This window comes from Chiroxiphia lanceolata, chromosome 1, assembly GCF_009829145.1.
Source record: "Chiroxiphia lanceolata isolate bChiLan1 chromosome 1, bChiLan1.pri, whole genome shotgun sequence".
Classification (NCBI taxonomy): domain Eukaryota; kingdom Metazoa; phylum Chordata; class Aves; order Passeriformes; family Pipridae; genus Chiroxiphia; species Chiroxiphia lanceolata.
The window spans coordinates 44,169,588-44,186,609 of record NC_045637.1 but is presented as its reverse complement, the minus strand read 5'-3'; the positions used below and the strand labels follow the sequence as shown (position 1 = coordinate 44,186,609).

The 17,022-nt window shown below is 43.2% G+C and overlaps 1 protein-coding gene across 1 annotated transcript in view; it reads right to left on the bottom strand.

The window, feature by feature from the left end:
* The window catches only part of NOL4 (nucleolar protein 4), a 187,008-nt gene extending 170,378 nt beyond the window's left edge, over positions 1 to 16,630 (bottom strand). Inside the window, 3 exon segments of the mRNA XM_032704663.1 lie at positions 16,351 to 16,577; positions 16,580 to 16,600; positions 16,603 to 16,630. Of these exon segments, the coding sequence (XP_032560554.1) occupies positions 16,351 to 16,577; positions 16,580 to 16,600; positions 16,603 to 16,615 (261 nt within the window). The 5' untranslated portion in view covers positions 16,616 to 16,630.
* Between the last annotated feature and the right edge of the window lie 392 nt (positions 16,631 to 17,022).

The window sequence follows — 17,022 nt, the reverse complement described above, 5'->3', positions numbered from 1 at the left end:
ACTACATACCATATAGCCACCCACACATAGTAAAAGACCACCAGGGCTGGTAAGCAGGAGATATCTCAAGTGCTGGGTTCTGGCAAAAGCAGAAAGCGAGGGTGAACACCAGTAGTGACAGTGGTGCGAGGTTTTATTTCCATTCCCTGCATCTCAAATCATGCCAGCCATGACATTTTTGTCACTAGTTACAGCAAGTATTTGTAACTGCTCTAATACTGGGCAGCCCTACATGTGTAGTGTAGTGTGTCATACTAGAAGGGTCTCGTGTGTCATCATGGTGAATTTACTTAGGAGACTTCGGGCTTGCTTCCAAAGTCAAGGGCTTCCTTAAGTCAAACTGATAGTTCCCAGAGGCCTGTGCTAGACGACCGTGTTGCAAGTGCACTCTAAGAGTCCAGGACAGCCCTGATGAAATAGGTACCAACTGTATCCCCACATACGCACACCAGCATCCATCCTTTGTTGGGAACAGGGCTGGCTGGTGCTGAAACATATCCATGGCTACCCACACAGCTGCTTGGACAGAGGAGAGCATCACAAGCAAGTCCAGAGGAGGGCCACAAAGTTGATCAGAGGACTGGAGCACCTCCCCTGTGAAGACAGGCTGAGAAAGTTGGAGCTGTTCAGCCTGGAGAAGAGAAGGTTGCGTGGAGATCTCATAGCAACCTTCTGGTGTCTGAACAGGAAGCCAGAGAGGGACTCTTCATCGGGAACCGTAGTGATAGGATAAGGAGTAATTGGGAAATTTAGGTCAGATATTAGGAAGAAATTCTTTACTGTGAGGGTGGTGAGACAACTGGAACAGGTTGCCTGCGGAGGTTGTGGATGTCACAACCCCAGCAGTGTTCAAGACCAGGCTGGATAAGGCCTTCAGCAATCTGGTCTAGTGAAATGTATCCCTGCCCACAGTGGGGGGTTTGGGCCTAGTTGATTTTTAAGGTGCACTCCAACCCCTTAACATTCTATGATTCAATGATTCCATCACCCACCCATCTCCACCGTTAGCATTACTCAGGGTGCTACCAGTGCCAGCAGTAACCACCACGCCGGGCAGGCACAGCGTATTTGCTACACTGAAAATACACCGGAGCTGACGTTTTACTTTACCGCACGGTATTCCCTGCCCGCCGTGGGTGCTGGCTGACGGCTCCGTGCTGGCTGGCTGACGGCTCCGTGCCCACGGCGGGGGCAGAGGATCCCCCCCGCCGCCCCTACCACCCGCAGCCCTCTCCCTGGAGTGCTGGCACAGCCTCGCCGCCCGGGATGCGGGAGGGAGGGGGGGAAGAGGGGGGCGAGGGGGCGGCGATGGCCGCACAGGTGCTGCCGCAGCCCGTCGCCATGGGAACGGCGCTGCCGAGGGCGCGGTGGCCGAGCCCGGCCGGGCCCTCCCCCCCCCCCCCCCGCGAGTGGGAGCGAGGAGCGGGTGTGTGCGTGTGTGTGTGTCCCGGAGGTATAGCACTGTTTCCATAGGAACAGGCGGGGGGAGGCGATGGCGACACGGCCGCACCCTCTCCCCGCTCCCCCTCCCCCGTGCCCTCAATGCCAGCCCGAGCCCTGAATCAATTAGTGGAGCCGGCACTTGGGCTGGGAGCGGGGAAAGGGCTGTGCCCCCTCGGGGCAGCCCCGGCACCCAGCTGGCGTGGCGGCTGCGCTGCCTCCCGCGGGGGGACCCCAGGACGTGGGGTGGCCCCGGCAGATGGTCCCTCCGCAGCCGCCCCCCATGCCCGTTCCGTGCCCGGCACGGTGAGTCCGGGGACAGGCGCTGGGGAGCACCGGCCGCACCCCGGGACACCCGCGGGGAGAAGGGGCGGGGGACACACAGACAACAACAACAACAAAACCCCGTCCCCGCACGGCTGTTTACGGCACCATATGGCTGCAGGGGGAGGGGTGAGGGACATGTCTGCCGAGCCGCCGCGCTCATTATGTCCGATGGAGTCACGGTCACCGCGCCTCCGCCCCCTCCCGGGGCTCGGGGGGACACCCCGCTCCCGGCACACACGGGTGGTGGGGCACGGCGAGCCCCGGGGCGGAGGGACACCGACAGCCCTGCGATGGGCACTCCAGGGAATAAACACACTGCCCTGGTGCAGTCGGGGAGGGAAAATTCAGCCCCTTCCCCAAAGTCTATCTCTATTTCTGTTAAAATCTATGTATATCCTTGGCGTAGAGAGGAACGTATGGGATAGAGCTCTATTTTGGATCACGACGGGGCGATGCTTGAAAGGAAAAAAGGAAAATACAAAATAAAGAGGTTGCCTGTATTTTTTTATCGATGTGGTTTGACACGAAAACCTGACCCATTTGGGGGCATTTCTGTATATGGTTGACACGTATGAAGGACTAGAATCGAAGTCCTAGGCATCAAACGCTACACCGAGATCCACAGCGATTAAGGCTATTTTTTTCCGAGCGAGGCAGTCATTCATTTCAGAGTAATCCTTGCTGCACAACGCTGATGGAGGCATGCTCCGTGCAGCGCATCCTGCCTCTGGAGAGCTTTCTCGGCTGGGGCAGGGGAAATGCTCTGAAATGGCTTATGTCTTGCCTCTCAATGATTCATAAGATAGGTGCTGAACCTCACCGTTATTAGAGAGATAAAATCCACAGACTATGAGGTCTGATAATAGGCAACTATACTGCTATCCATATTACCTTGTAAAATTGAAGTATTGATTTTTTTAAAGCATGGTTTGCTACTTAGCAGACCAATCCCACTACTATTGTAGTCAGTGGGATTTTGCTATTGACTTCAGTGGGAACAGCTTTTTGCCTTTAACATGGTCTATTTCACATTATTATGGTAATGTCATTCAGCAGTTCTTAAAATTGGCCTTCTTGGCCTTAGACATTTTAAAAGATTAATGTACAAATTATTTCAGCTCAAATTATTCACCTCATTTCTGCTCATGTTATGTCCAAAGTTTTGTTTGGATAAATTCAATAGATAACTTAGTGCTCCAGATGGTTGTGGGTGGATTGGACCTAATAGATTCTCCAGTTACAAGTTTTTAAGTGTGGGGGTTTTTTTTGTTTTGGTTTGGCTTTTTAATTTTACAGAAGCCTTGATTTAGAAACCCATTTGTAGATCTCCTCTTGCGTGCAGCTTTGACTGCATTTGGTTGCTCACCAAAATAGCATGCCTTCCAAAGCAAGATTAAAAATATTAAAATGCAGCCAGCGCAGGGAGTGGTTCAGTTCAACTGAAGCCACACAAACGGGCTGATCCTCCTGCCCATAGATAATATAAATTTGAATCTTGGCACATGCCATTGGATTGGAATTCTAAATGAGAAACAGCAGGCCTTGAGGTCTGGAAATAAAGGCAACACAAGGAAAAGAAACAAACCTGTTCTCTGCCTATTAGTAAATAATAAACTGCAGCAGCAAAGACAAATGACAAGGATGGAGGAAAATGTGTAGCACTGCAGACATCAGATAGATATTGGGACTATGACATAACAGGAAACACGTCCAAATTCAAACTGCAGGGTGTATCTAGCAGTTATAACACTTATTTGGGTATTTGTGTAACTACAAGCTTTTTAGTGTCTAGCAACATTCTGCTTAGCTACTTTTTCTATATCATGCTGTGATACTCATTGAGCTAAATGTTGACAACTAAACTGTAAGTTGTAATAAATAATTGGGAATAGACACAGAATTTATCCAAAAAACCTGCTGAAGTCAAGAAAAATGCCCAGCCCCAAAAAACATGCTTCATTTTCCTCACATTTTCCAGGCAGGAAATCTTAAGGTTGTTCTGTACTTATAGGTGGCTGACAGGTATGCCTAGCTGCCTAAATATTGGGTTTGAAGATCAAAAGTAGTTTATTACCAAATTAACAGGAAGCATCAGCCTTCTTTTGCCTGGTATACTTCATTAGCTTTATTATTATTACCGTGAAATGTGTAATAAGTGTTCTTCAGGCTTATTTTACTTTCCTCAGCCTCCACCTCTCCTGAAGCTGACTTTCCTGCTTTTGGATGAGCTCACAGGAAGCTATTAAGCCAAAGTTTGTTTATACTTGATTGGCTTTAACACTTCACTCCATTTGTTCTCTCATCTCACTTTTCTTCTGCTCACATTAGAAGCACGATTGCTCTAATGCAAATATAGTTCAAAGAAACGAGGAAGAGGGAAAGAGATCTGAATTCTCCCCACAGCAGATGTCCTAATGTGATATCCATAGGAAAGGGAGATTACTAAAAAACAAGTAAACAAACAACCTCAACGGTGTAATTGAGGGTGAGTGTATATGTTGGGTATGTTTAGATGGGAAGGGGACAGGATGAGAGATGCTCCTTTAGTTGACTTAAATACATGGAGAGTCTGAAGGACTGAGATAAGCTTGTTCCCCAGGTTGGTTTTTCCCTCCTTAAACAATCAGAATATGGGGATTTCAACAAGAGAGAGCTGTCTACATAGTGTTGAGTGTGACTCTGACACTGTGGAAGATAATAACCAAAGATGTGGGAGCAGGGTGCTCCTAGTATTATTTTACAGCTGAATTTGGCCTTTCTGTTATTAAACCTTTTTAGATATTTTTATACCTTTTATAAACTTGCCTGTGCATTTGCTAAGTGCTGGTCTGGCACATTGGAATATACTGTGGCAAAACCAGATAGCAGTTACAGGTAAATTACTCTGTACAAACAGAAACACTTTATCTAAACGTATCCTATTGAGAGTTCAGTCACTGCCACCCAGTCAACCCATACCAACTGATAGGGGCATTGAGTGCCCAGGGTGGTGGACACGTCCCTCAGGCACTGTCCATTGCAAAGCCTATGCATCAGTTAGGTGCTGCATTATGTCTTCAAAACAGGGGCATAATCTTTGTGCCAAAGATTAAAAAAAAATTATTCACACACCTTCTGATGGTCCTATTCCAGGAGGGGATTTTACCCAGCATGATTTAGGATGACAGGACTGGTCCTTCAAAGCTTCACAAATTTCACCAGCTAAATTCTGTCCAGCTTCCTCCAGCTACAGTTTTTCAGCTTTTTTTATTGGTTTGTTCGTTCACTCTTTGGCTCTATTAAGCAAAGTACTAATTTATTTTAAAACGCTTTCACTTAACTATCTCTGTTGTACTTAGTTTATTTGCTTGCTTTCAAATTACAGCAAGCATGATGATGAAATTCATTAAATTTTTTGAAGTCTGTATATGTGGAATTTTTCCTGACTTTACATTTATTAAGAATTAAATTTCTCTAAAAAAAATTTGGTAATTACCTATAAATTCATTAGAGTTCAACAATAAGTAGCAGAAAAATACATGGTTCATTAGAATTCTATTAATTGAAATGTTCTACTTCTTAATAAAACTTGACCCGCTTTCTCCTATTTAGGAATGCTTTTTCCTACTCAGCTTTTGAAAGCAGGCCTTTTGGTTCAAGTTGAAAACGTGAGGTTCAATTAGGAATACAGGTAAAACAATATTTTCAGTTCCACAATTTCCTCAAAGTCTGATGTATCTTGACAAAATTGTGCTGAAGAGAATAATACTGAAATTTGCTATATAGAGGAGCAATTAAAGAGGAAAAAAGTAGTCTTATTTTAACCAGCTTTATTCAGTTCTAGACTTAGCTTTATTTATTTTGCTTTATTATTTGCTTCGGTGCAAATGTAACTCTTCGAAAGCTCCTCATGTGCCAATTCAACTCTGTTACACCAAAACAACAATAATGAGTCCTTGTACATTGGTAACACATGGCAGAGGATTTGTGTAAGTTTTCTAAAAAACACAGGGTCAAAGTGCAATGAGTTTACAATAAATATCTTTTTGAGAAATTCTGTTTTTTGCTGCTGCGTTCTATACAGAACTTACTATCCCACCTCTTTGTTAGATAAGCCCAAATTGAGACAAAAAAGGATAAATGTATGAGGTCTGTCTGAACCACAGGTTTTAGAAGGATGCCTGGCATTTGAATATAGCACTCGTTAAAAGGAACCTGACTGTTTGCTCACTACAAATGAAATACTTCAGTATTACAGCAACCATAGCCAGGGGGCTTTGCTGAACTCTCAGAATATAAAAAGATAAAGGTTATCAAAAGATGTCATAAAAAAAAATTATGACTATGTCTAGATTAAGGGAGGAACAAGTGAGTTACATTCTTTTTTCCTTTCCGTTGCAGTTCCTTGAGAAATGCAATGGGGCAAGTAATCTAATTATATATATGCCATACTTCCTGGTCACACTGGTGAAAAAGGAAAGTCTTCCAGAAATTGTCATCATTTGAATGAGCTAATTTCCTCTCATATTTGCCATTAATTCTCTAATAATTCTGCTCTTTTTTCTTTTCTCCCCACCATGGTAAGAGTTTGGTAGTAGTTGCAACAAATACACACACACAGAAAGCTAGCACAGGTAGACAAAAATACAGAGATGAAAATAGCACATTCCTTCTCATCACAAATGCAGCAAATTGGAAACTAGAGGTAGTTCATTGCAAATGTTCTGTGTAAATCACAATAATGTCATGCACTGGTCCACACAGGGTGTTGATGGTCTCCCTCCTTCCTCCAGACTAGTAATATCACCACAGCAACAAGCCATAGAAACTGCTACAGTCAAACTGACCAACAAACCATCTAGTACCAGTCTGCAAGGAAGTCTGCAAAAGATGTCAGAGCTCAGTAATTAGTAAATAAACAAATTCCTAAACAAAATACAGGACATTACACAATAATGACTGATTTATTTTCCTCTGCTAGCTCCAGTCAATCTAAGAACACATACCTAAAACTTAATAATCTATTCATGAAACAAGAGTATGAAGGCTGAGACCACGAGCAATGGTAAAATTCAGTACAAAGGGGAAGGGGATGGGAAGATTCTGGGATTTCACCACACCATACAAGCCTCCCCTTGTGTCGACTGTATGGGCTGGAGCATGACTAGCCCTGATAGATGGTCTGTGGGGAAACACCTGGGGAGGTGCTGCAAGACACCAGGTGAGAGCCAGGCAGCAGGTCCGTGCCATCACACCAATGCCCGCGCTCCCAGTGACACAGAGCAGGCAGGGCAGCAACATGACCTTGTCCTCCCTTCTGCTCCAGACAGCAAAGCTGAACTGACATAAAGAGCATACTACATCCTTACGAGAGCCACAGAGCTATCATTCTCCTGTAAAATCCTTGGAAAAAATTTTGGATTAATCAATCAGGGTTTCTCTAGGGGCACTAATGCAGACTTTCCATTCCCAACAATAGTGGTTATAAAACAATGGACTAGCTCTGAATTTACCTTCTGAGATGGTTGTTAAAAGAGTCTTAGGAGATGGAATAGAATTAAAAAGGGTTACTGCTGAATCCTCCCTCTCTGCTGTTCACCAGTACTTACACCACACTATTTCACTCAGCTGCTTTCTACCTCTTTACATGTCTGTTTTCTGCTGTGCATTTTCTCTTAATGTTTATCTTTCTGAGTGATAGAACCATTTAAAACTGTTTCTCTTATAAGTATCCCTTTTCTTTAATTAGCTTAGTTACCTTCCATGGACCTTTCATCTGTCATGACCTTTTAGAGATGAGATAAATACACTAAGCATGTTATTAAAGGCAAGGACATACCATTTAGTTAAGAAGAAGAATAAGTTTTCAATGTTATTCTCTATACTTTTCCTAATGCCAATTTTTATTATACCTGCTGGGCATGTTTTAGATACACTTATTGATTTCTTTGAAACTATTCCTAAATATTTCCCTCAAGATGTTATATTAATTCCATTGATTTTAAATGTGATTGAAAAGCTTGACTTCTTCCTTTTCTTTCAAAAAGCTAATGTCACGATGGCATATAACGCAGATTATCTGGCAATTGTCTGTATAGAATTCTGCCTGCCATGATTTCTCCTTTTTTTCCTTTGCTATGATATTTCTATTTTACGTCCCAATTCTTCTTTCACTTCCTTAAACTAATTAATTTGTTTTTCCATCTGGTGTTGAAATGCCTTAATTTTCCTGATTTTTTGTGTACCTATGTATACATATATACTTATATGTTTGTATATATACACAATGGACTGCATTGTATAGCTCTCAAACACTTCCTATGGTTTCCCAAATCTTCACCATTTTTAATTTGTCATCATAGCCAAAGTTTCAACCCTGCTTTAATAAAGTCAGTGTCAGACTGGTTTCATTTCAGAAGGAAGCAAGAACCGAAGTTTCACCTGAAAATTTTTAAGATTCCTGAACAAAACAAGTTAGAAGAACATAATTAACTGTCACAAAACCCAAATTAGTTCCACCAACCAGGTACAGTTATATTGACACTTAATTTTTAATGATTCTTACTGATTTTTTTTCTGGTGTTGAAATATGGTTCACTAGTCTGTCATTTCTATGAACTACCTTTATCTCCTTGTTTTTTCACCTTGTACATTTTTGGCCATACTCCAGTATCACTGCCATATATAGTCGCAAATGGTATATTTTAATAATAGTTTCGTTACTTCATTCTTAAATTCTCTAGTGTTGTTGAATTTGTATTAGTCCCAGGGATGCACTGTAATTTAATATCACCCCTTTTTTTATTTCTCTATTTCTGATCATTCTTCAGTTTCATCACCTGAAAAATGTAACCCCAGGATAGGTATTTCTTTATTACCCTGAGCACACACTGAAAAATTAAGTTCTGTGAAACCTGTTTATAATTCTTGTCTTTCCTCTCTGCTGAAACCTCTGGCCATACCTTAGCTGCTCTTCTCTTACGTAATCTAATTACTTGTATAATTACTTGCTTGATATTCATCTTCTATCAGTTTGGGGTAGTGAGAGTCTATTCCTAAGTGTGATTTTCCATATGCCAGCATGATGCTGCTTTACCCTATAGATAGGTCATGATTTAGTGGCACTGCTTCAGCTCTGGATCAGCCTTGAACAAAAGTTTTCTACAAAATCCACCTGGCAGTATTAGTAGTGGTATGTATAAGTCCAGATGCAACAAAGAGAGCAATCACAAGACATGCTCATTTAAAAATTGTACAGTGAGTTAGAGTCATGTCATTTAAGTGCAAGTAATCTCGCCGCCTAAATTTTCTTAAGTAGTACAGTCAAAATGTTATAGCATCCATGTCTTGTTGTATTAAAAACTCTGGGGTAACAAAATGTACAAAATCATCAGACGCACAGACCTCACTCTCAATAAAACATATAAAACCTCTCGTTTCCCAAAGGGGCTTAATTGCAGGCTCTCAAGTATAAAACGTTGTATGAGTTTTATCCTAGGCTGAAGTAGTTAATTTGATAAAAATTGTCCTTCCAAGTCTATACAGAATATTTGTCTCTGACAAAAAGTCTTTACTTGAGGTTAACTCTAACATAGATCAGTTTTATTAAGTAAACTGTTTTCTACAGATAGCTCCTTAGGTTGAAGAGTATCCACACATACAACAAAATGTTTCAAACCCTACATTTCAATTTCAACAACTAGCTGTAATCCCTGCAGATGCACACAGTAACTCAGGTTTTGCAGCTTGCAGAGTTATTGAATAAGCAGTCAGAAGTCTGTACAACTGTCTGTGATAAAGTTGATCATAACTAAGAAAATCCATTTGCATCTGGAAAAATGCTCAATGCCATAACTTGTAGCATGTCGCATCTGGAAAAATGCTCAATGCCATAACTTGTAGCATGTCTTTCCTGGATATTGACAATGCTTACCTGGGTATTGTATGCTTATAAACCATTAAAAAATACCTTGCTAGTGGAACTGTAAGGTTTTGAGGCTCATCTATTTAAAGAGAACAAAAAGGTAATTTAAGCAAGCTGCAGGATCACTTTCAGTGCTGTTGCAGGACAATGCAAACAACTCTCATTGCACCAGGTAATACTCCCTGAGTTTTCTAGTCAAAGAGGCTTCCGGTAGGTTTAAAATTACTTATTCAAGGCAAAAACATCTTTTACATCCTGGAAAGCTCTACTAACTTTGAAGGCTGTATTGACCAGAGTCAACCTACTCAGCAAGAAACAGAAGATCTCTCTGTGATGCTCTGTGGTGCAAGGGAGGCTGCAGAATCTGGTATGATCCTCCCTCCTGGAGAGTGTGTTTCCTGCCATGCTGTCTCATTTATATGCCCTGCTTGTTTTGTTCCTCTTTTACCAGCAAACTCTCAACAGGTGTATCCTGCATAACAGGGAAAGATCGGCACCCAAATAGCTTCCTTCAGACCAAACATAACAGCTCTGGTTGCCTCCTTTCAACAGCAGACTAAACTCACAGTTCAACGTCAGGAAATTTTAATTTATTTCTGTAGCATAAAATGAAATTTGAATCATTAACTTCCACATTCATCCAGCATTGGCACCAGCCTTTTTCCCCTAGGGGCTCGTGCATGAGAAGCCTTCTCTATATGGGGTCTCTCTGTGTAGTCTCTCCAGATTGTCTCCTTTCAATCTAAGATTTTGAACAAGAGCAATGGTGATCACCCAAGAGGTTAGGGGAAGAAAGTTTCTCTGTAACAAGATCAGAAAAAGTCCCATCATGCTGTACTGATGTCTATCAGCCCATTTGAGCCCTAACCTTCCAGTAAATACCTACTTATTTCCCACTTATCACATAGCTATGTAGCCACAAAAAAAACACTCAGTACGTCTAAAGAAAATAGGGTTGGAGCATCTGAGCAGCAGTCCCTGCATCATGACCAAATCCAGTGCAGCTTCTCTGACAAGAGATTGAGGATGAGGGTGAAGAAACAAGTTCACTATTGTCTCGGTCTTCTCGGCAAAGGTTCACAGCATCATGAAAATTAAACTGGGACTTCTTATTTCTGATTACTGGAAAGATTTGGGCTTTTGAGCCCTTGCCCAGGTGATAGCACTGAATTTGCTGTCCTGTTTCTCACTACATGTGTAAGATGGGATGGATACACCAGTGCTAGTTTTTGTTTGTGCACTGCTACACCCTATTTAATGTTTCTAAAGTAACATCAACATATTCTACCTTAAAATACTCGGGTTTTAAAAATCTGCTCTCTTTGGCTTATGTTTCTTTGAAAATTCTAACTGAACACTGTTATTAAGAAATCTCAGCTCCTCCTCTCCTAATGCCTCTCTCACAAATGTGTGTGGAAATGGCATCTTACATATGGCCGCTTTAACATTTTTAAATTCCAGGACAGAGTTATTCTCTTTATTCATGAACACTTCAGTGAATGCCTGCATTAAGAGTTGCCAACTAAACCAGTTTTGTTCCATCTGCTATGACCATTTTCCAGCACTGCCTGTGTGATTCACCAGCATCCCTCCTCACAGAGTCCATCGGGAGGTCTGCAAACAGCAGGGCAGAGGCTGCGGGTAAAGGGAGGAGACAAAGCTCTGCAGACCTGAGCAGAGGTTAAGGAAAATGTGGTGGGCAGTTAAAACCAGACAGGGTTCGAATACTGCTCCTGAGCCTGGAAGGTGCATTTAATGGGACACTAAACTCCTGCAGAATTGTACCTTGAGATAAATTACAGCTCATCCTCAGCATCACCTTTCTGCAGTATTTACTGCCATTATGTGCTGGCAGTTCAGCAGGCTATAGAGCTACCAATATATATTTGACAAAGACTTTTATACATTTTTTTTTAATATTCATGACTACAAAAATGGGGAGAAATGCAAAAAAAGATGCCTATTTTCAGATTGTTATGAAATGCCCTAAAATAATAAACAATATAAAACATAAGATAATTTAAAGCAATACATTTTGACATATAAGCTATTTATATGGTGATCTGTTTATCTGTTTTTTCTATTATTCATGAACAAAGTAATTTATATAAAACCAAAAAGAACATAAACTCGTATGTCTATCTGCTATTCTTCAAGTCCAACAGAAGAGGTGGGCTGAGATACAGCCTGTTCCTTTGAGCTGACTGGCCTGTAATTTTAAGCCCTAAATCCTGTAATCAGGTTCAGTAGTACAGCCCTGCACCTGCAGGGAGCCTTACTGGTCTGCTAGCAGCAACCCATGAGGTACCAGATCCTCCTGCAGGATCTAAGGATTTAACTAGACTGAACAAAATTTGGTGTCAGAATGAAAGTTCATTCTCTCCTTGTAGTTGGAAAATATAAAAGAAAGCACAGGAAAAAATCATACATTAGGTCTGTGATATCATTAAAGTCAGTGCAGTCATTCCAAATTAGTAATGACATAAAAGTAATCTGAACTTGGCCTTTGAGGTTAAGTTCTATTAGTTTGCTAATACTGTGTAAATTCTATATTTGAGAGGTAGCCTGCAGTCATCTTGGCCCTTCTCTTTTAAAGGAAAGTTCCGCTTAAAATCTGCTGATACCAGCTCAGGCCATTATTTTATAACTCCTTTTAAAATCACAACTGATTTTTAGGGTCCATATTTAGGTTTACAGGCCACATCAAGCCAGAGAAAGAAGAGTGGTGAAAAGAAATTTGTTTTCAAGTTGCCAATCAATAAACAGTTCCAGCTAAAAAACTATGCAAAAAATAAATTAAAAAATATACCATAAAAATCATGTATGCCATTAAAAAGATTATCATACTAGAAATACTAGTTCCATGCCTCCTTGTGGTTGGTGAGTACCAACCACTAGAAGTCAATACTATCAACCATTTGGCATACTTGTTGGCCTAACCTGTTTTGTTCATACAGTGTGACTAGTCTAGGCATAATTCCACTGCTTGCAGCTTGGGCTTAATGCAAGAAAATCTACAGTGGTAACAGAAGCAATCTGAAAAGTTGCAAAGTGAAAGACTTGCTGGGTTGCCTATAGGAATACCTTAAGCCTATAGGAATACCTTACTGTGTGTTGTCCCACTCAGGACCTAAAATGGCTGTTTTGCAGGGAATGTTGTTGCCTGGTGACCAAAAGTGCATCTCCTAGGCCACAGAGGGATGTGAACATTCAGAAATTGATTTGTTCCTGTTGCTCTTGAGGAGACCATACCCGTAAAATAGATTAAGCCAGCACATGATCATCTATGCCGCCTCCTTGCTGGCATGCTTAAACTTGATACTGAAGACAGGCCTGTGATTTTGAGCTACTTATCACCCAGGCAAGGGGAAAATAGAATAATACCTTGTGCGCTACTGCCCACAGAATATGAAAGTAGACCGAGCCTCAGCTACTGTGAGACTGCAAGACACCCCTGCTTCAATTAAGTCTGTGTTGTACATCTAGCCTGTTCCGGTGCAACCTCCCAGTTGCTATCAGGCTCTCTTTCTTTCATTAGAATCAAGTAGTTAATTAGCCCCAGCCTGTCCTCTCTCCTTCTCTCTTTCCCTTTAACGCAGCAGTAATGATGTCTAATTACCAGCAGCAGTGGATTACAGCACCATCAGGAGCAAATCTCTCTGGCTGACAGCAAAGCTGAGCAGCAAATCTTAAAGCTTCAAGGAGAGAATAATTCCTAACGAAGTATTTGAATATTTGCTTATTTTTGACCAGCTTGTGAGTGTAGAGTCCAACTTGTAATTTCATCCATCCTGTTACTGCACAGGGAGTGCTCATGCTGCCAACAGTGATTAATTTTAAATTGAAATTGCTTTTACCTATGGTGAGATCAAGTGATGGACAAGAAGGGGGAGAGAATGAGGGAGAGATTCACAGTTTGGGGCTTTGTTAGCATTTTGGGCTCTCTCTGCTAACTGGACAGGCTCAAATGTACAGGATAATAATGAAGATGAGGGAAAAACAAACACAGTGGGGATGTTTCTAAATGGTCATAAATTAATAAACTCTTAAATATTAGTAAGAGTTAAAGAAATGAGAGAATGGGCTCTTAAGGCTTACCAACAATTACTGTCTATGAAAATCCATTTTTTCCCCCAGTAACTTATCATTCCCAGCTGAGTGAAATTCTAGGCCTCTTGAGTCAATAGGAGCTTTGCCACTGGCTTCCTTTGGGCCAGGGGCTGCATCCCTGTTTTGCCACAGAGGTTCTTTCTGAGCTTTCAGTGCCCTGCAGGTGCTGCCCCAGCTCTGGAAATAGCCCATACAAACCATTGCCACCCTGCAAATCTGCTTAAATACTCCTCTGCCTTTTGTGATGGGATAGTGACACCAGATTCATGGGTTAGGAGAGGGTGGCATTTCTTTCTCAGAGCTGAATGTTTTATGGGAGTGCCAAGCAACACCTTTTCTCATTTGTGTTGGACAGCAGATTTACATTTGCCAGCAGGAAGAAATTGTACCTACATGCAAGATCTCTTCTGTAAAGGTTTATATTTCATTGTTCAAGTAATATACAGATATTCAGGAACTGCTTACAGATAGGTCATGCTAACTTCCTTTCTTGATTTCATTAGCAGACATCCTTATTTTATTAGAATGCCTGCTTGGTTGCTTAAGCTATCCAAAAAGAGTTACTTCTGTATTAATATAAATACATATAAAGGGACATAAAGAGACATTCACAGCCGAGGGTTTGACTCCCCAAATGCACAAAGGTGAGACCACCAAGATGCTCGACCTCTGACTGAAATCCCTAGTGGGGAAAAAATAAAATAAAATTGATTCTTTGTTCTTAAATAGAAAACAGGAGCAAGGTGGGACTCCAGGCTTTCATGGCCTAGCAAAGGTGAGAGAAAATAGGCAAGCTGATCATCACTGAGTCTTGTGTTTCAGATGCCCAAAATAGCACTTAATTTTTAAATTCCATCTTGTAAAAGTTAGCCTCTTTTTTTTAGTAGCAAAGTCAACGTAATTTTAAAAAATACTGAATTTGCTTACAGTTTTGAACTTGCAGTGAAAAGGATAGTCTTGGAAATAAATAGTCTTGCTCACTGGCTCACTAAAATAATTATTTCAGTAAGCAGAAGAGATATTTAAAAATACCGACCTAATTGGAGACTTTTACTTTAGACAACGTTTTTGTTATAAATTGTATCTACAGTACCCTCTGGCCTCAGAAATTAGCAGTCATCTAACAGTAGAACAGAGATCTGCCAAATAACCTGAATCTATAGCAGACCTGGAATAGTTCAGTGAATAAAAACCATAGAGAAGGAACAAACTCTGTCCAGAGCTTCTTTTTCATTTTCAATCTTCAGATTCTGTAAACTCCTTAAAATATTTCCCATCTCTGCATCCTCACAGCCACGGACAGCGCTGATGACAAGGGGCAAACAGAAGCCAGCCTCTGGGAATGCCCAGGTTTATGACTTCAGCAAGGCAAAGAGAGGCAGATTTCCCCAGCAGCCTACGTCACAACCCAACCCAGAATACTTTCCAAGAAGCCCCCTTTGCTGCGCCAGTTAGCAACATTCCCGTTAGGTCCGGATAAGCTGCCACTCCAGGAAAAGAAAGAAAGAAAAAAAAAAAAAAAAAAGAGAATATTGCTCATCCAAGCCAAATGCCCAGGCAGGAATATTTTTAATTGCTGGGTTTCCTTTCTCGGCTCCCCCTCCACACCCGCCCCACGCACAGACAAAAGAAGCTTAGTTTGCGTGACCCAGCACATAAGAAGTAAGAGTAATGATACATTAAGAGAGTTCAATAGGCAAAACCTACTTGCAACCAACAGTCCCCATCTTCTTAATAGGAAAATCTGTCGCTCCTGCCACCACCAAGCTAATAGCTCTCCCCGCTGTCAGACCTGCACCGAGTCCGCGGCGCCAGCGCCTGCCGGGGATGCCACGCTACCCTAGCGCATTGAACGGAGTGCTCAGGGGCTCCCGCGACCCCAAAAAGGGTCACAAAATACACCCTTCCCTCGGTCATGCGGAACCCCGTTCTCCCTTTGTTGAGCATCCTCTCTCTCCCCCGCCTCTCCTTACGAGCGCAGCCGGCCCTTCACAGCCAAGCCGGGCACATTCGTGGCCGCTCGGCGGCGGCTCCAGGGCTGCGGGCTAACAACAATAAAAAAAAAAAATAATAATAATAATAAATAAATTATAACCCCCACCGATATCCCGGGAACCACCGCCCGGCGCCGCGCCTGGCTTTGTGCCAGGCAGGGTACCCCCGTGCGCCATCCATCAGCCCCGCCGGCGGCGCGGGGGCCGCTGCCCGGGGCGGCGGGGCCCGGCACAATGGCCGGAGCGGCGGCGGCGGCGGCGGGACAATAGCCCACCCAAACCGCGCCGCGGCGGCCCGGGGGAACGGGGGGGGGGGGACAAGGAGGATGAGGAGGACGAGGGGAAGAACGACACCGACCCGGCGGGGTGCGTTGTGCGCGCGATCGCTTTAAATGAAAGGACCCACAAAGACCTCGGCGGTGTATAATGTGACAGGCAAACGCAACATGGTGATGATGACTTGGGGGAAGAGGGTAGGAAGGAGCCAACTGTGTGCTGTGGCTCCCCCTGCGCCTCTCGCTCCCGGAGCGGGCTGCAGCGGCCGACATAGAACAAGGAAGACAATTCTCTACTAACCGTGGTTTTGACTGGCACGTACAGCACTTGCTTCCCTCCTCCAGCACCACCACTGACCTCGTCCCAGTTGCCGAGCTGGAAGCCTTTAGATTTGACCCAGAATTTGAATTTGGCATTATCCGTGGAGCTCGACTCGGAGCCGTTCAGGAGCTGGACGATCCGGTCGTATTTTTTACGGGTCACCGTCTTGGTTTTTCCAGAGTCCCCGTAAGTCCTGAGACACCAGCTTGAAACTGGCGGTACATGTCCGGTCGCTGCTCTCCATAATCTCTCTAGTACACACACGTCACACCTGCACACGCCGGGCGCACACACACGCACACACACACACACGGACAGATCACACGGACACGCACACGAAACGGGCCGGGGTGCGGGGCCGGGCCGCCCCGCCGCACTTTGCACCTGTTCACCCAGCGCTCATGAAAATGCATCCACCTCCGAGCCGGAGCGAAGGAGGGTCCCGGTGCAGGCAGATCCCGCGGATTTTTTTTTTTTTTTTTTTTTTTTTTTGGTGTTGTGTTGTTGTGGTGGTTGGTGGTGGTTCGGGGTGGGGGTGGGGGGCCGGGAGGGGGATGGGGGGGCAGCAATCAATTCATAGTGTGGTAATGTTCTCCTTCTTTTTTTTTTTTCCCAGGGAGGCAAAACGGGTCTGGGTGAAGGCTCCTCTTA